We start from the raw sequence: 19,866 nt of genomic DNA, 5'->3' as shown, positions 1-19,866 counted from the left end.
ATTGTATTTTTTTTCCATGATATTAAGATATTATGTCTGTAAAGAAGCTGTTTGAAAGAGTATAGAACAAGAATAAGACTTTTATTAGCCTTAGCTTTTGCTGCCAAATTTGTGATTGGTGCTTTTGGGGTTTTAGATAAGTTTTTTTACACATAACTTTTAGTGTTAACAGTCCACATGACTTTCTCAATCAAATTGTTTTTTCCAGAGAATAGAGGAAGTACAACGGGAAAATCAACGGTTACAGTCTGAATGTTATGAAATGGAAAATAAAATTTTACGTCTTGGTAAGCTATTTATCTCATCAAGTATCTTCTTCCATATTAAAACAGGTAGATGGGTTTGTAATTATAACTGGAGGAAGTGAAGTGTTTTAGATATCTGGGAGTGGATTTAGCAGCGGATGGAACCATGAAGTGGAAGTGAGTCACAGGGTGGGGGAGGAGGCGAAGGTTCTGGGAGTGTTGAAGAATGTGTGGAAGGCGAGAACGTTATCTCGAAGAGCAAAAATGGGTATGTTTGAAGGAATAGTGGTTTCAACAATGTTATATGGTTGCAAGGCATGGGAGACAGCAACAAAGTATAATATGATAAATATATAATAATGATAATAAATTGTATTATTTATTTATTATACTTTGTCGCTGTCTCCCACGTTAGCGAGGTAGCCTAGGAAACAGACAAAAGAATGGCCCAACCCACCCACATACACATGTATATACATACACGTCCACACGCGCACATATACATACCTATACATCTCAATGTATACTTATATATACACACACAGACATATACATATATACACATGTACATAATTCATACTGTCTGCCCTTATTCATTCCCGTTGCCACCCCACCACACATGAAATGACAACCCCCTCCCCTCGCATGTGTGTGAGGTAGCACTCGGAAAATACAACAAAGGCCATATTCGTTCACACTCAGTCTCTAGCTGTCATGTATAATGCATCGAAACCACAGCTCCCTTTCCACATCCAGGCCCCACAAAACTTTCCATGGCTTACCCCAGACGCTTCACATGCCCTGGTTCAATCCATTGACATCACGTCGACCCCGGTATACCACATAGCTCCAATTCACTCTATTCCTTGCACGCCTTTCACCCTCCTGCATGTTCAGGCTCTGATCACTCCAAATCTTTTTCACTCCATCTTTCCACCTCCAATTTGGTCTCCCACGTCTCGTTCCCTCCACCTCTGACATATATCCTCTTTGTCAATCTTTCTTCACACATTTTCTCCATGTGACCAAACCATTTTAAAACACCCTCTTCTGCTCTCTCAACCACACTCATTTTATTACCACACATCGCTCTTACCCTTTCATTACTTACTCGATCAAACCACCTCACACCACATATTGTTCTCAGGCATCTCATTTCCAGCACATCTACCCTCCTCCGCACAACTCTATCTATAGCCCACGCCTAGCAACCATATAACATTGTCGGAACCACTACTCCTTCAAACATACCCATTTTTGCTTTCCGAAATAATGTTCGTGCCTTCCACACATTCTTCAATGCTCCCAGAACTTTCGCCCCCTCCCCCACCTTATGCCTCACCTCTGCTTCAATGGTTCCATCCGCTACCAAATCCACTTCCAGATATCTAAAACACTTCAATTCCTCCAGTTTTTCTCCATTCAGACTTACCTCCCAATGGACTTGTCCCTCAACCCTATTGTACTTAATAACCTTGCTCTTATTCACATTTACTCTCAACTTTCTTCTTTCACACACTTTACCAAACTCAGTCACCAGCTTCTGCAGTTTCTCATCCGAATCAGCCACCAGCACTGTATCATCAGCGAACAACAACTGACTAACTTCCCAAGCTCTCTCATCCACAACAGACTGCATATTTACCCCTCTCTCCAAAACTCTTACATTCACCTCCCTAACAACCCCATCCATAAAGAAATTTAACAACCATGGAGACATCACGCACTCCTGCCGCAAACCAACATTCACTGAGAACCAATCACTTTCCTCTCCTCCTACTCCTACACATGCCTTACATCCTCGATAAAAACTTTTCACTGCTTCTAACAACTTGCCTCCCACACCATATATTCTTAATACCTTCCACAGAGCATCTCTATCGACTCTATCATATGCCTTCTCCAGATCCATAAATGCTACATACAAATCCATTTGCTTTCCTAAGTATTTCTCACAAACATTCTTCAAAGCAAACACCTGATCCACACATCCTCTACCACTTCTGAAACCACACTGCTCTTCCCCAATCTGATGCTCTGTACATGCCTTCACCCTCTCAATCAATACCCTCCCATATATTTTCCCAGGAATACTCAACCAACTTATACCTCTGTAATTTGAGCACTCACCTTTACCCCCTTTGCCTTTGTACAGCGGCACTATGCAAGCATTCCGCCAATCCTCAGGTACCTCACCATGAGTCATACATACATTAAATAACCTTACCAACCAGTCAATAATACAGGCACCTCCTTTTTTAATAAATTCCTTTGCAGTACCATCCAAACCCGCTACCTCGCTGGCTTTCATCTTCTGCAAAGCTTTTACTATCTCTTCTCTGCTTACCAAATCATTCTCCCTAACCCTCTCACTTTGCGCACCACCTCGACCAAAACACCCTATATCTGCCACTCTATTATCAAACACATTCAACAAACCTTCAAAATACTTACGCCATCTCCTTCTCATATCACCACTACTTTTTATCACATCCCCATTAGCCCCCTTCACTGATGTTCCCATTTGTTCCCTTTTCTTATGCACTTTATTTACCTCCTTCCAAAACATCTTTTTATTCTCCCTAAAATTTAATGATACTCTCACCCCAACTCTCATTTGCCCTCTTTTTCACCCTTCTCTTGACCTCCTGCCTCTTTCTTTTATACATCTCCCAGTCATTTGCATTATTTCCCTGCAAAAATTGTCCAAATGCCTCTCTCTTCTCTTTCACTAATAATCTTACTTCTTCATCCCACCACTCACTACCCTTTCTAATCTGCCCACCTCCCACGCTTCTCATGCCACAAGCATTCCTTTCCCAAGCCATCACTGCTTCCTTAGATACATCCCATTCCTCCCCCACTCCCCTTATGTCCTTTATATGTATATATATAGAGAGAGAGAGGGAGAGAGAGAGAAAGAGAGAGAGAGAGTTTTTGTTGAGGTGGTGTGCAAAGTGAGAGGGTTAGGGAGAATGATTTGGTGAGCAGAGAAGAGGTAGTAAAAGCTTTGCAGAAGATGAAAACCAGCAAGGGAGCGAGTTTGGATGGTATTACAATGGAATTTATTAAAAAAGGGGATGACTGTGTTGTTGACTGGTTAGTAAGGTTATTTAATGTATGTATGACTCATGGTGAGGTGTCTAAGGATTGGTGGAATGCTTGCATAGCGCCATTGTACAAAGGCAAAGGGGATGAAGGTGAGTGCTCAAATTACAGAGGTACAAGTTTGTTGAGTATTCCTGGGAAAATATATGGGAGAGTATTGATTGAGAGGGTGAAGGCATGTACAGAGCATCAGATTGGGGAAGAGCAGTGTGGTTTCAGAAGTGGTAGAGGATGTGTGGATCAGGTGTTTGCTTTGAAGAATATATGTGAGAAATACTTAGGAAAGCAAATGGATTTGTATGTAGCATTTATGGATCTGGAGAAGGCATATGATAGAGTTGATAGAGATGCTTTGTGGAAGGTATTGAGAGTATATGAAGTGGGAGGCAAGTTGTTAGAAGCAGTGAAAAGTTTTTATCGAGGATGTAAGACATGTGTGCGAGTAGGAAGAGAGGAAAGTGATTGGTTCTCAGTGAATGTTGGTTTGTGGCAGGGGTGCATGATGTCTCCATGGATGTTTAATTTGTTTATGGATGGTATTGTTAGGGAGGTGAATGCAAGAGTTTTGGAAAGAGAAGCAAGTATGCAGTCTGTTGTGAATGAGAGAGCTTGGGAAGTGAGTCAGTTGTTGTTTGCTGATGATACAGTGCTGGTGGCTGATTCAGGTGAGAAACTGCAGAAGCTGGTGACTGAGTTTGGTAAAGTGTATTATTGTTTTCCTTCTTTATTTTTACCTTTTGATTTGTATTACAAAGTCATTTTATGGATTACTTCTTTCTTTTTTACATTCAAGACCCATGTCTTGACCCATAAATCAGTTGCAAAAGAGAGCATAAATGTTTTTGAGGAACCAGTATTGTGATTGAATTAAACTGATGCAACAGTCTTGTATAATAATGTTGCCAAGCATATAACACAGAAAGTATAGCAAATAGCAGTGAACACTGTTAAATGAATTAGGCTTTCAGTATTAAAAGAGTGCTGTAGTGGAACAGTACTGGTTAAAACATTGTATAGTGGGGGCTGCCTGTACGCACATAGTAAGAATTTGATTATACAACACATTTACCCTTTTCCTTGCGTGTAGCACACTATTTCATTTCAATTTTTGTTTTTCAGCACCAGATATGGAACCAGAAGGGTACCCAAATCTACCCAGAGCTCAACCTTTCAATGAAATTCCTTCAGCCCATCAACTGACCAGTAAGTATTCCCGAGCTATGAAGATCTTCAGAGATATCATGTCATCACGACAGAAGGGCTTCAGGGAAGAGTTGGAGGAGGAGGAGGAGGTGGAGGAGAAGGAGAAGGAAGAGAGCAAAGAACTTCGTATAATCTTTAAGGAAGGGAGCTTGGATATCATTGTGGAAGATTGGGACAGTAAGCAGTCATGAGGATAATGTTTGTAGGGTTTGTACCTTACCAGAACCTGAAGTAGGTAATAGAATCTGGAAAGAAAGTCCTTTTTGTACTCTGTATTCTTTACATAATTTTTTTTCATATAGTAAATACCTTTATAGATAGGCACTGTAAATGTGATTTATTTGAGTATGCTTGTGTATAAGAAGTACTGCAACAGGAAAGTGGGATTTTTCAATTTCTTCTCTTTGATGTTTCCCTTCAGCCACTTTCAAAGTACAGTACTTTGCACTAGTTTGTAATGCATTTTTAAACTCTTCAGTGACCTTTTTTAAACAATATTTATTTCACCATTTTTATAGTAACTGGTTTACCACAAGCAAAAACAAATTCCAGTCTGTGCCATTTTATGCCATGGTATTGACCATGACATCTCAAATTTCATAATTCTGGCTTTTCTGCTTGTGTGTGATCTCTGATACTTAATATTTATTATTAGTTATTCCACTTTGGTAGTCACTGATAGAGTGCTCTCTCCATTTCAAGATGTCAGTCATGATGTACCCCAGGTTTCTGTCCTATTGCTTACTCTCTTTCTTCTCTCTAAAAAGATCTTTCTTTTTCTTTTTTTCTTTTTGAGGGTCCAGTTACAGACAAAAGTCCACATCAAAGCCTGGCTGTAATTGAAATGTAGAAGGGATTATGAAAGGGAAAAAGAAGAGACACGAGAAAGCATTTACAAATTTTAGAGGAAGTGAAAAACCTGTCTTTTGAAATGGGCCAGGTCATGGTTATTAGGAAGGACTTGAGAAGGTGGCCAGGTCATAGTTATTGGGAAAGTCTTGAGAGGGTAGAGAGTTTCAAAGTTTCATGGTGTAGGGAAAGAAACAGTTATCAGAACAGCCTACCTGTGAGTTGCCACTGGTCACACAGTGATCATGTGATGCAGCAGCTTGCCGAGTATTGCATGGCTTACTTAGTGGTGGGGACATACAAGCAGCCAGCCCTCATAAGCATAAACCAATGTAATACCTGTAGAACAGGGAAAGTGAAGTAACATTGTGGAATAGGGCAAGTGGGTCAAGGTTAGATGTTTGCCTAGGAGAGTTTATAAGTCAGTTTGCTTTTGATTCAACTCTGTTGAGTAAGGAGGCAGAGCTAGAACTATCCTAGACATTAGAGCAGTACTCCATACAAGGACAGATCGGTCACTTGTATAAGCAGAGTAAGTCTTCAGAAGAAAAGAAATTTCGACATCTAAACAAGTCATATGGTGATGGCTCTGATATGCATACTTCATCTGTCTTTCCCTTTTCTTGCAAATCTATGTTTCTCATATTGAGTATATTTTCTATTCTAAATTTGATCTTTTTAACACTGAGATTGAGGAAGTAGTAGTCTAATACAATTCAACAGTGCAAAAATGCAACTTTTACCTAAATAATCTCTTTCTAAATATCATTAGTTTGTTGATAATTAAATATTAAACATTAAGGGTAAACTAGAAAAAAGAATGGTAGAGCTTTCAGCTTGATGAAAGTTCAGAATAGTAGCAAAATGAAAGCATGTCATAAAAAGAGAATATTTTGTTTGGAGTACCATATGGTTTTAGGTCCAATAGGAAGAGCAGTGTGGTTTCAGAAGTGGTAGAGTATGTGTGGATCAGGTGTTTGCTTTGAAGAATGTATGTGAGAAATACTTAGAAAAGCAAATGGATTTGTATGTAGCATTTATGGATCTGGAGAAGGCATATGATAGAGTTGATAGAGATGCTCTGTGGAAGGTATTAAGAATATATGGTGTGGGAGGAAAGTTGTTAGAAGCAGTGAAAAGTTTTTATCGAGGATGTAAGGCATGTGTACGTGTAGGAAGAGAGGAAAGTGATTGGTTCTCAGTGAATGTAGGTTTGCGGCAGGGGTGTGTGATGTCTCCATGGTTGTTTAATTTGTTTATGGATGGGGTTGTTAGGGAGGTAAATGCAAGAGTTTTGGAAAGAGGGGCAAGTATGAAGTCTGTTGGGGATGAGAGAGCTTGGGAAGTGAGTCAGTTGTTGTTCGCTGATGATACAGCGCTGGTGGCTGATTCATGTGAGAAACTGCAGAAGCTGGTGACTGAGTTTGGTAAAGTGTGTGGAAGAAGAAAGTTAAGAGTAAATGTGAATAAGAGCAAGGTTATTAGGTACAGTAGGGTTGAGGGTCAAGTCAATTGGGAGGTGAGTTTGAATGGAGAAAAACTGGAGGAAGTAAAGTGTTTTAGATATCTGGGAGTGGATCTGGCAGCGGATGGAACCATGGAAGCGGAAGTGGATCATAGGGTGGGGGAGGGGGCGAAAATTCTGGGGGCCTTGAAGAATGTGTGGAAGTCAAGAACATTATCTCGGAAAGCAAAAATGGGTATGTTTGAAGGAATAGTGGTTCCAACAATGTTGTATGGTTGCGAGGCGTGGGCTATGGATAGAGTTGTGCACAGGAGGATGGATGTGCTGGAAATGAGATGTTTGAGGACAATGTGTGGTGTGAGGTGGTTTGATCGAGTGAGTAACGTAAGGGTAAGAGAGATGTGTGGAAATAAAAAGAGCGTGGTTGAGAGAGCAGAAGAGGGTGTTTTGAAGTGGTTTGGGCACATGGAGAGGATGAGTGAGGAAAGGTTGACCAAGAGGATATATGTGTCGGAGGTGGAGGGAGCAAGGAGAAGAGGGAGACCAAATTGGAGGTGGAAAGATGGAGTGAAAAAGATTTTGTGTGATCGGGGCCTGAACATGCAGGAGGGTGAAAGGAGGGCAAGGAATAGAGTGAATTGGAGCGATGTGGTATACCGGGGTTGATGTGCTGTCAGTGGATTGAATCAAGGCATGTGAAGCGTCTGGGGTAAACCATGGAAAGCTGTGTAGGTATGTATATTTGCGTGTGTGGACGCATGTATATACATGTATATTGGGGGGGGTTGGGCCATTTCTTTCGTCTGTTTCCTTGCGCTGCCTAGCAAGTGCGGGAGACAGCGACAAAGTATAAAAAAAAAAAAAAAAAAGGATTATTTAGTAATAGTTTCTGACATCAGTAGATAGGCAAAAAAAGTAAATTCAGATGTTATGCAAATGACACAAGAGTGAGTAAAGGTATATTCAGATGTTTTGCAAATGACACAAGACTGAGTAAGATTATAGGATCAGGAACCAAGAAAATCTACAAAAAGACTGAAAAATAATCTACTAATGGACAGAAGAGAACTGATCAAATTCACCTTTAAATGTTTTTTAATGATGATAGCTAGTATTTCATTTGGCTCTGTTGCTGAGCTCTCCATGAGTTGCTTTATGTGTACCAACTTCAGCTAACTCAGTGTTGGATCTGTAAAAGCATTTTCATCATGCTAATTTACCATTTTTTTCTTGTCTTTTTTTTAATGAGAACTGATTTATAATGGTATATTACTATCTTGAACATGTTTATGAAAACTAATCTATGATGGTATGTTACCATCTTGAATCTCTTCTTGGGTCATTTTCTGTTTTTCTTAAACTTTGAAATGTCCAATTCCATTGATTTTGTTCTTTACTGTATTCATTTACGAGAATAATACTTTTTTCTATACATTGTTTCTTCTCATTTCTTCTCTGTTGTTCTCTTTGGGAAATTTAATTTCCTGTCACCCTTTCTTATTTTTAAGTCAGGCTGTCTCTCTTCCTTTACTTGTCTATTGCTGTTCTCATTTTCATCTTCCATTCTCTGTTATTCATTCACTGCTGTCTGCCCTTTGCCATTTTCTATTCAGTACTTTTTTTTATAACTGGTATTACCTTTCTTGCTGCTTAGTTAAACAATATTTCCATGAAATATTATTGTTTTATATTGTTCTCTTTAAAGTTAAAATACAAGGAGGGGAGGGTTTCCAGCCCCCAGCTCCCATCCCCTCCAGTACTTTAACTTTCTGAAAGGGGAAACAGAGGAATTAGTCACGTGGGGAGTGCTCGTCCTCCTTGGGGGCTCAGATTGGGGTGTCTAAATGTGTGTGGATGTGACCAAGATGAGAAAAATGGAGAGAAAGGTAGTATGTTTGAGGAAAGGAACCTGGATGTTTTGGCTCTGAGTGAAACGAAGCTCAAGGGTAAAGGGGAAGAGTGGTTTGGGAATGTTTTGGGAGTAAAGTCAGGGGTTAGTGAGAGGACAAGAGCAAAGGAAGGAGTAGCTCTACTTCTGAAACAGGAGTTGTGGGAGTATGAGATAGAATGTAAGAAACTAAACTTTAGATTGATATGGGTAAAACTGAAAGTGGATGGAGAGATGGGTGACTACTGGGACCTCTGCACCTGGGTATGAGAAGAAAGATCATGAGAGGCAAGTGTTTTGGGAGCAGCTGAGTGAGTGTGTTAGCAGTTTTGATGCACGAGACCGGGTTATAGTGATGGGTGATTTGAATGCAAAGGTGAGTAATGTGGCAATTGAGGGAAGAATTGGTGTACATGGGGTGTTCAGTGTTGTAAATGGAAATGATGAAGAGCTTGTAGATTTGTGTGCTGAAAAAGGACTGGTGATTGGGAATACTTGGTTTAAAAAAAGAGATATACATAAGTATAAGTATGTAAGTAGGAGAGACGGCCAGAGAGCATTATTGGATTATGTGTTAATTGATAGGCACGTGAAAGAGACTTTTGGATGTTAATGTGCTGCGAGGTACAACTGGAGGGATGTCTGATCATTATCTTGTGGAGGCGAAGGTGAAGATTTGTAGAGGTTTTCAGAAAAGAAGAATGTTGTGGTGAAGAGAGTGGTGAGAGTAAGTGAGCTTGGGAAGGAGACTTGTGTGAGGAAGTACCAGGAGAGACTGAGTGCAGAATGGAAAAAGAGACTGAGTGCAGAATGGAAAAAGATGAGAGGAAAGGACTTAAGGGGAGTGGGGGAGGAATGGGATGTATTTAGGGAATCAGTGATGGCTTGTGCAAAAGATGCTTGTGGCATGAGAAACGTGGGAGGTGGGCAGATTAGAAAGGGTATTGAGTGGTGGGATGAAGAAGCAAGATTGTTAGTGAAAGAGAAGAGAGAGGCATTTGGATGATTTTTGCAGGGAAATAATGCAAATAAGTGGGAGATGTATAAAAGAAAGAGGCAGGTCAAGAGAAAGGTGCAAGAGGTGAAAAAGAGGTCAAATGAGAGTTGGGGTGAGAGAATATCATTAAATTTTAGGGAGAATAAAAAGATGTTTTGGAAGGAGGTAAATAAAGTGTGTAAGACAATAGAACAAATGGGAACATTGGTTAAGGGGGTTAATGGGGAGGTAATAACAAGTAGTGGTGATGTAAGGAGATGGAGTGAGTATTTTGAAGGTTTGTTGAATGTGTTAGATGATAGAGTGGCAGATATAGGGTGTTTTGGTCGATGTGGTGTGTGAAGTGAGAGGGTCAGGGAAAATGATTTAGTAAACAGAGGAGAGGTAGTGAAAGCTTTGCGGAAGATGAAAGCTCGCAAGGCGGAGGGTTTGGATGTTAGTGCAGTGGAATTTATTAAGAATGGGGGTTACTGTGTTGTTGACTGGTTGGTGAGGATATTCAGTGTATGTATGACTCATGGTGAAGTGCCTGAGGATTGGCAGAATGCGTGCATAGTGCCATTGTACAAAGGCAAAGGGGATAAAGGTCAGTCTTCAAATTACAAAGTATAAATTTGTTGAGTTATGGGAGCGGGGGGCTGGAAATCCTCCCCTCTCGTTTTTTTTTAATTTTCCAAAAGAAGGAACAGAGAATTGGGCCAGGTGAGGGTATTCCCTCAAAGGCCCACTCCTCTGTTCTTAACGCTACCTCGCTAATGCGGGAAATGGCGCATAGTTTGAAAGAAGAAAAAATTTGTTGAGTATTCCTGGGAAATTGTATGGGAGGGTATTGATTGAGAGGGTGAAGGCATGCACAGAACATCAGATTTGGGAAGAGCAGTGAGGTTTCAGAAGAGGTAGAGGATGTGTGGATCAGGTGTTTGCTTTGAAGAGTATATGTGAGAATTACTTAGAAAAACAGATGGATTTGTATGTAACATTTATGGATCTGGAGAAGGCATATGATAGAGTTGATAGAGATGCTTTCTGGAAGGTATTAAGAGTATATGGTGTGGGAGGCAAGTTGCTGGAAGCAGTGAAAAGTTTTTATCGAGGATGTAAGGCATGTGTACGAGTAGGAAGAGAGGAAAGTGATTGGTTCTCAGTGAATGTCAGTTTGCGGCAGGGGGTGCGTGATGTCTCCATAGTTGTTTAATTTGTCTATGGATGGGGTTGTTAGGGAGGTGAATGCAAGAGTTTTGGAGAGAGGGGCACGTATGCAGTCTGTTGTGGATGAGAGTGCTTGGGAAGTGAGTCAATTGTTGTTCGCTGATGATACAGTGCTGGTGGCTGATTCGGGTGAGGAACTGCAGAAGTTGATGACTGAGTTTGATAAAGTGTGTGAAACAGGAAATCCTAGAGTAAATGTGAATAAGAACAAGGTTATTAGGTACAGTAGGGTTGAGGGACAAGTCAATTGGGAGGTAAGTTTGAATGGAGAAAAACTGGAAGATGTGACGTGTTTTATATATGTGGGAGTGGATTTGGCAGCGGATGGAACCATGGAAGCGGAAGTGAGTCACAGGGTGGGGGAGGGGGGCGAAAGTTCTGGGAATGTTGAAAAATTTTTGGAAGTCGAGAACATTATCTCGGAAAGCAAAAATGGGTATGCTTGAAGGAATAGTGGTTCCATCAATGTTATATGGTTGCGAGGCGTGGGCTGTAGATAGGGTTGTGCGGAGGAGGGTGGATGTGTTGGAAATGAGATGTTTGAGGACAATATGTGGTGTGAGGTGGTTTGATCGAGTAAGTAATAATAGGGTAAGAGAGATGTGTGGTAATAAAAAGAGTGTGGTTGAGAGAGTAGAAGAGGGTGTTTTGAAATGGTTTGGTCACATGGAGAGAATGAGTGAGGAAAGATTGACCAAGAGGATATATGTGTCAGAGGTGGAGGAAACGTGAAGTGGGAGACCAAATTGGAGGTGGAGGGATGGAGCGAAAAAGATTTTGAGTGATTGGGGTGAAAGGCGTGCAAGGAATAGAGTGAATTGGAACGATGTGGTATACCAGGGTGGACATGTTTTCAATGGATTGAACCAGGGCATGTGAAGTGTCTGGGATAAACCATGGAAAATTTTGTAGGGCCTGGATGTGGAAAGGGAGCTGTGGTTTTGGTGCATTATAGACTGAGTGTGAACGAATGGGGCCTTTGTTGTTTTTTCCTAGTGCTACTTCACATGCATGCGGGGAGAGGGGGTTGTCATTTCATGTGTGGCGGGGTGGCGATGGGAATGAATAAAGGCAGCAACTATGAATTATGTACATGTGTATATATGTATATGTCTGTGTGTGTATATATATGTATACGTTGAGATGTATAGGTATGTATATTTGCGTGTGTGGACGTGTATGTATATACATGTGTATGTGGGTGGGTTAGGCCATTCTTTCATCTGTTTCCTTGCGCTACCTCGCTGACGCGGGAGACAGCGACAAAGCAAATTTTTTTTTTCTTTTTTTTTTTTTTGCTTTGTCGCTGTCTCCCGCGTTTGTGAGGTAGCGCAAGGAAACAGACGAAAGAAATGGCCCAACCCACCCCCATACACATGTATATACATACGTCCACACACGCAAATATACATACCTACACAGCTTTCCATGGTTTACCCCAGACGCTTCACATGCCCTGATTCAATCCACTGACAGCACATCAACCCCAGTATACCACATCGCTCCAATTCACTCTATTCCTTGCCCTCCTTTCACCCTCCTGCATGTTCAGGCCCCGATCACACAAAATCTTTTTCACTCCATCTTTCCACCTCCAATTTGGTCTCCCTCTTCTCCTCGTTCCCTCCACCTCCGACACATATATCCTCTTGGTCAATCTTTCCTCACTCATTCTCTCCATGTGCCCAAACCATTTCAAAACACCCTCTTCTGCTCTCTCAACCACGCTCTTTTTATTTCCACACATCTCTCTTACCTTTACGTTACTTACTCGATCAAACCACCTCACACCACACATTGTCCTCAAACATCTCATTTCCAGCACATCCATCCTCCTGCACACAACTCTATCCATAGCCCATGCCTCGCAACCATACAACATTGTTGGAACCACTATTCCTTCAAACATACCCATTTTTGCTTTCCGAGATAATGTTCTCAACTTCCACACATTCTTCAAGGCTCCCAGAATTTTCGCCCCCTCCCCACCCTATGATCCACTTCCGCTTCCATGGTTCCATCCGCTGCCAGATCCACTCCCAGATATCTAAAACACTTCACTTCCTCCAGTTTTTCTCCTTTCAAACTCACCTCCCAATTGACTTGACCCTCAACCCTACTGTACCTAATAACCTTGCTCTTATTCACATTTACTCTTAACTTTCTTCTTCCACACACTTTACCTAACTCAGTCACCAGCTTCTGCAGTTTCTCACATGAATCAGCCACCAGCGCTGTATCATCAGCGAACAACAACTGACTCACTTCCCAAGCTCTCTCATCCCCAACAGACTTCATACTTGCCCCTCTTTCCAAAACTCTTGCATTCACCTCCCTAACAACCCCATCCATAAACAAATTAAACAACCATGGAGACATCACACACCCCTGCCGCAAACCTACATTCACTGAGAACCAATCACTTTCCTCTCTTCCTACACGTACACATGCCTTACATCCTCGATAAAAACTTTTCACTGCTTCTAACAACTTGCCTCCCACACCATATATTCAAAATGAATAAATAAATAAATGAATATCTCTCTTACCCTTACTTACCTTACTTACTCGATCAGACCACCTCACACCATGTATTGTTCTCATATGTTTCCTTTCCAGCACATCTACCCTCCTCTGCATTGTCTGTAAAGTATACCAGGAAAGTGTGTACAAGAGTGTTGATTGATTTAGTGATGGAAGTGACTGTAGTCAGAATATATTGAGCATAAGGGTATTATGAAAGGTAGGGGATGTGTGGATCAAATTTTTGCAGAGTGACTCTGGAAAAGTATCTTGTGAGAGGTAAGAAGCTGTATGCTGAGGTTTCAGCCTGTTTTTACCTTAACCATCCCTCTCTTCAGCAGCACCACATAACCACTTGTATCCACTTTTTTCACTCTATATTTTGACTTTCTGTTTGATATCAGACAGGAAAGGAAAAGCAGTTTGCACAAAGTTGTGTTTTATATCTACAGATTGAAAGTGATATCATAGAGAGCTGCACCTTTATTAGATAACTAAGATTCATTGTAAAACTCTTTGGAAAAATGAATGGCATTAAATAACTAAGATTCATTGTAAAACTCTTTGGAAAAATGAATGGCATTCTCTAGATACCATAGGAAGTATTGTGTTCAAACCTGTGAAGGTTGTTAGTATTCATGTTTTATATACTTTTCAATCACTTCATGAAATAGAAAATAAAAAAGTTAGCAGTCTTCTCAAGTAATGCTAAGACAAGAATTATGGTCCTGTATGTCAGAAAAGTTTTGTTTGTGAAGTAAATGGTAATGTACTACCTTGTAGATTAGGATGCCAGTTGTATTAAGTTTGATGTAGACCAAATTGATGGAATGGATGTCTAATACCTTAAACTATTTGAAGATTTTGACCAAAATGTTTTGTGATAATATGTAAATCTGGAAAATGTTCAGTTATGTAACAGAATACTAGATGCAGCTCAGATCTGTATCTCTTTCTGCTGCCATTGGTTTACTGAAACTGTTAGAGAGGTTCTTATATTGAAAAAGAAAGAGACCTCCAATCATTGATTATATTTTTCCCAACAGGAGGAAGCTCTGGTTCAAGTTTGGGCAGTGGTACGGGCACACCCCAGACGCCCCACACACCTCATACACCTCAGCTGCCTGCAGCTTATATTCCACCTAGATCAGTTGGCCTACCTCCACCAATACCACCAACTACAGTCCCCAGTCTTAGTTACCGGGAATTTCAGGTTTGAATTATTTTAGCACTGCTGATGTGATTGGTAGATCGCAGTGAGTTTTTTATCCTCTATAATTTAACCCTGTTACGGTGCTTTTATAAAGAGAGTACCCATTGTGCTGTAAGTTTTTATGCTGAAACAGAATCATGCTCAAAATTTTATCAATAGTAATGACACTGAATATTCTGTTGTTATTATTGTGTATTCTTTATTTGCTTTTAGTCTATTTGTTCTATCTATCTATCTATATCTCTGATCTCTGCTTTTATTGAATGATGATAATGATAACTATTATTATTATTTTTATTTTTTTTATTTTTTGTAATGTGTTTGTCATTTCCCACCCCAGGAACAGATGAAGAATGGCCTTATATGCTTGTATATTTAATGGATCAAAACCAGAGCCCCTTATCCTGGGCCATGTCTCATAGACGTTTCCATGGTTTATCCTGACTACTTTATGTCTCTTGGTTCAGCCCTCTGACAGCATGTTGCCCCTTGTGTGCCACATTACTCCAGTATACTGTATCCTATGCACATCTCGCACCCTCTTCCAAGTTCAAGTCCTGATCCCTCAATCATCTTCCACTTGGTTTTATCCTTTTCCTTGTCTCCTGCTCTCCTGGCATGTATACTCTTTTAGTCAGACTTTCCTTACTCAATCTCTTTATATATCCAGACCATTTCAGCACACCCTTTTCAGCTTTCTCAACCATACTCCTCTTACTGCTACACTTATCTCTTACTATGCTGTTTCTTATTTGATCAGCCCTCCATACACCAAATGTTGTTCTCATACATTTCATTTCTGGCACATCCACCCCTTCCCATTCTTTATTATCTGGGGTCCATGTTATACATTCATATGACAGCGTTGGGACTACTGTACCATCAAACATACCCTTGTTTGCTCTCACCAACAATGACTTTTCTTTCTTCAACTCCTCAATGTACTTAGGTTCTTAGCCACCTCTCCCACTGTGTGACTTACTTTGGCTCTCATGATTCCATCTGCTGCAATATCCACTCCCATGTTTCTAAAACACTGTACATCCTCCAGCTTTTTCTCCATTCAAACTTAATAACCTAACTTGTATTCACAATAACTCTCAAGTTTCCCCTCTCACACATTCTCCAAGGATCAGACACAAGTTTTTGAAGTTTCTTACTTGAGTCTACCTTCATTACTGTGTCAAAAGTGAATAGCAACTGGATGGAAACACCCCCTCTCCCCCCTGCAAACCTAACTGTTTGTCGAAGACTTTTATGTATGTCTCCCTCACCACCGTATCCATAAACAGATTAAACAGCTATGGTGACATCACACACTCATGCCACAGACCCACCTTCACCAGGAGCAACTCCCCATATGCCTTATTCTTTTGATGAAACTCTTCACTGCTTTTAGTAACTTTCCTTCCATTCCATATCACAAAGCATCTTTATCAACTCTAACATATGCTGTTTGCTTTTTATTAAAGTCCATAAGTGCTGCACACAAATCTCCTGTGGAGGTTCAGACATTAACATGCATTCTGTTATAAATACTTTGAAAAACATAAGGATTTGTTTGTGGCATTTATGGATCTGGAAAAAAAGGATATGATAGTGCTGATAGAGATGCTTTGTGGAAGGTGCAAGGAATAAGGTGTGGGAGGAAAGCTGTTAGAAGCAGTGAGGAGTTTTTGTTCAGAGAGTAAGGCATATATGCAAGTAGGTGGAGAGGAGGGTGAGTAGTTCCAGTTGAAGGTGGGTCTATGGCAGGGGTGTATAATGTTTTCATAATGGTTAATTCTGTTTAAGGATGGAGTGGTGAGGGTCTTGGAGAGAGAAGTAAATATGCAATCTGCCAGCTGTTTTCTGAGATGGGGAGAGTATGTTAAAGGAGAAACTTATGAGTGAATGTGAATAAATCAAGGTTATTAGGCTTGTCAGAGTAAAGAGAGAGGTTATTTGGAATGTTAGTTTGAATGGAGAGGAATTAGTGGAAGTGGGGTGATTTAGACACTTCAGGGTGGATATGGCAAGAGATGGAACCACGGGAGATGAAGAGCGACACAGGTTGGGTGTGAGGGCAAATGTCTTTGGTGCTTTGAAGAATATGTAGAGAGAGGTCACTGTCTTGATTTAAGAGGAAAGATGGGTGTGTTTGATAGTATATTATAGTAGTCATGTTGGTGCTATATGGATGTTAGGCATGGGCCTTTGCACAAAAGTTTGAAGGATAATGTGGATATGCTGGAAATGAAACATTTGAGGACAGTATGTGTTGTAAGGAGGATTGATTGAATAAGGAATGATAGGGTGAGAGAGAGAGAGGTGTGGTAGAAAGAGGAATATGTATAAGAGAGCTGAAGAGGGTGTGCTAAAATGGTTTAGTCATATGGAGAGGATGAGTGAGGAAAGGCTCTAAGGGTATACATTTTTGGAAGTGGAGGGAAGAAGGAAAAGGGAGAACCAAGTAGGTAGAAGGCTGGAGTGAAAGATACTTTGAAGGCTCGGGGCCTGAATGTGTAGGAGGATGTGAGGTATGCTAGGGATAGAGCAAATTGGAGCAATGTCATTTACTGAAGACCACGTGTTGTCATTGGGCTTAACCAGGGCATTGAAGTTGATAAGGAAAACCTCAGAAAGGTCTATTAAGACCCGATTTTAGATAGGTTGCTCTGGTTTCCGTGCAGTATACATCAAAGCTATAGAATAGATGTAAGCAAATGGGGCCATTCCTCTGTCTATTCCTGGCACAACTTCACTGATGCAGGAAACGGCAAACATATATAATAAAATTAGTAATGATAATGATTTTGATTATGATAACAACAACAACAATAATAATAACTAAGATGATGATCATGATACTAATAATGATAATGATAATAGTAATGATGATAATGATAATGATAATAATGATAATAATAATAATAATAATGATAATAATAATAAAATAATAATGATAATAATAATGATAATTATTATTGATATGATAATCTGGGGATAGGGGAGAAAGAATACTTCCCACGTGTTCCCTGCGTGTCGTAGAAGGCGACTAAAAGGGGAGGGAGCGGGGGGCTGGAAATCCTCCCCTCTCATCATTTGTTTTTTAATTTTCCAAAAGAAGGAACAGAGAAGGGGGCGAGGTGAGGATATTCCCTCAAAGGCCCAGTCCTCTGTTCTTAACGCTACCTCGCTAACGCGGGAAATGGCGAATAGTTTGAAAGAAAGAAAATAATGATAATGAGTTTGATAAAGTGTGTGAAAGAAGAAAGCTGAGAGTAAATGTGAATAAGAGCAAGGTTCAGTAGGGTTGAGGGACAAGTCAGCTGGGAGGTAAGTTTGAATGGAGAAAAACTGGAGGAAGTGAAGTGTTTTAGATATCTGAGAGTGAATTTAGGAGTGTATAAAACCATGGAAGCAGAAGTGAGTCACAGGGTGGGGGAGGGGGCAAAGGTTCTGGGAGCTTTGAAGAATATGTGGAAGGCGAGAATGTTATCTCGGAGAGCAAAAATTGGTATGTTGGAAGGAATAGTGGTTCCAGTAATGTTATATGGTTGCGAGGCATGGGCTATAGATTGGGTTGTCTCATGGGTAATGAAATTGCGGTGATTGTGGTCAGTGATAAATGCTGAATGGGAGTCGGAGGAAGGAGAATTTTTCCAAGCATGATCTTCCTGATCCTTCGCCTGAATGGCCTCAGAACTTAATGGTTGAACCATGGATTAGAAGAAGTCATCTTGGAGGATGCTTCCACTCCTGCAACAATAACTTCTGCTATGTATTTAGTGGAGACAGAAGCATCTTCAATAAGAGACAGTAATGCACACAAGGAGAGTCTGAAAAGAATTTTCGTAATTTATCCCATTCAGCTTTGTTAAGGTGCCAATATTTATGTTTATAAGGGAATGCTGGAGGGGTATTTGCCATTACAATAGAAACAATTATGAGAGTGTGTTCAGATGAACCAGCTTGGGGCAACATTGCATAGCTATAGCACGAAGGATTAGAGGTGAAAAACGTATACAGAATATTAGGATAGTGGTCTTAGTGGTCAGGAATTTGGACAGTGTAAGAGATGATTTGCTCTAGAACATTTAGGGTAGTTGGGGTGTGAGTTTGAATAGAGAAAAGTTAAAGGAAGTGAAGTGTTTTAGGTACATGGGAGTGGACATGGCTGGGGATGGAACCATGGAAGCTGAGGTCAGTCATAGGGTGGATGAGGGGCTAAAGGCCCTTGGAGCATAGAAGAATGTGTGGAAAGAAAGGTCATAATCTGGGAGGACAAAAATGGGTATGTTTGAAGTTGTAGTGGCTCTAATGATTTTGTGTGGGTGAATGTGTTGGAAGTCATATGTTTGAGGACTTTATGTGGTGTAAGAGGGTTGATCAAATAAGTAATGATAGGGAAAGAGAGAGATGTGGTGATAAGAAGAGTATGGTTGAGAGAGCTGAAGAGGGTGTGCTGAAATGGTTTAGTTGATGGAGGAATGAGTGAGAAGGTGACAAAGAATATATATGCACTAGAAGTAGAGGGGACAAGAAGTGGGAATCTGAATTGGTGATGGAAGGATGGTATGAAAAAGATTTTGAGTGCACAGGGCTTGATCCTGCAGGAGAATGAAAGACATTCATGGGATAGAGTGAATTGGAGTTATGTGGTATACAGAGTATATGAAGCAGCTGGGCTAAACCATGGAAAGGTCTGTGGGGTTTGGTTGTGGATAGGGGGCTGTGGTTTTGGTGCACTACACTTGGCAACTAGAGAATAGATTTGAATTTATAAGGCTTTTTTCTTATTCTTGACAATGCCTTACTGATGCAAGAAATGGTGAACAAACAGGAAAGAAAGATAATAGAAATAATGATAATAGGAGCTGAGATGAGCCATAGGGTGGGTTAGAGGGCAAAGGTCATGGGTGCATTAATTTATGTGTGGAGAGAGAGGCTCATGTTTTTAAGGGCAAAGATGGGATGTACGATAGTATGGTACTCTCATTGGTGCTATGTAAATGTGAGGCATATGCCTAAGATAAAAATATTAGGGGTAAGTGTGCTGGAAATGAAATGTTTGAGGATAGAATGTGGTGTAAGGACAGTTGAATGAATAAGAAATGATAGGGTAAGAGAGAGAGGTGGTAGGATGAGGAGAATGTCTGAGAAAGTTGAAGAGGGTATACTGAA

At 40.5% G+C, this 19,866-nt stretch overlaps 1 protein-coding gene across 33 annotated transcripts in view; it reads left to right on the top strand.

Moving 5' to 3' along the window:
- LOC139756140 (uncharacterized) overlaps positions 1-19,866 on the top strand; it is a 280,133-nt gene that overhangs the window by 209,531 nt on the left and 50,736 nt on the right. For 32 of the 33 annotated variants that reach the window (XR_011714269.1, XR_011714268.1, XR_011714267.1 and 29 more), the window contains 3 exons: positions 209-287; positions 4,473-4,556; positions 14,534-14,700. Coding sequence is in view for 22 of the 33 variants with exons in the window: in XM_071675269.1 (XP_071531370.1) it covers positions 209-287; positions 4,473-4,556; positions 14,534-14,700 (330 nt within the window). In the remaining 11 variants the exon portion in view is untranslated. Of the gene's footprint in view, positions 1-208; positions 288-4,472; positions 4,734-14,533; positions 14,701-19,866 lie in introns of all 33 variants that reach the window. The other variant, XM_071675251.1, reaches the window with a different exon arrangement.

Source organism: Panulirus ornatus, chromosome 20 (genome assembly GCF_036320965.1).
Source record: "Panulirus ornatus isolate Po-2019 chromosome 20, ASM3632096v1, whole genome shotgun sequence".
Lineage (NCBI taxonomy): Eukaryota > Metazoa > Arthropoda > Malacostraca > Decapoda > Palinuridae > Panulirus > Panulirus ornatus.
This window is presented reverse-complemented; position numbering and strand designations above follow the sequence as displayed.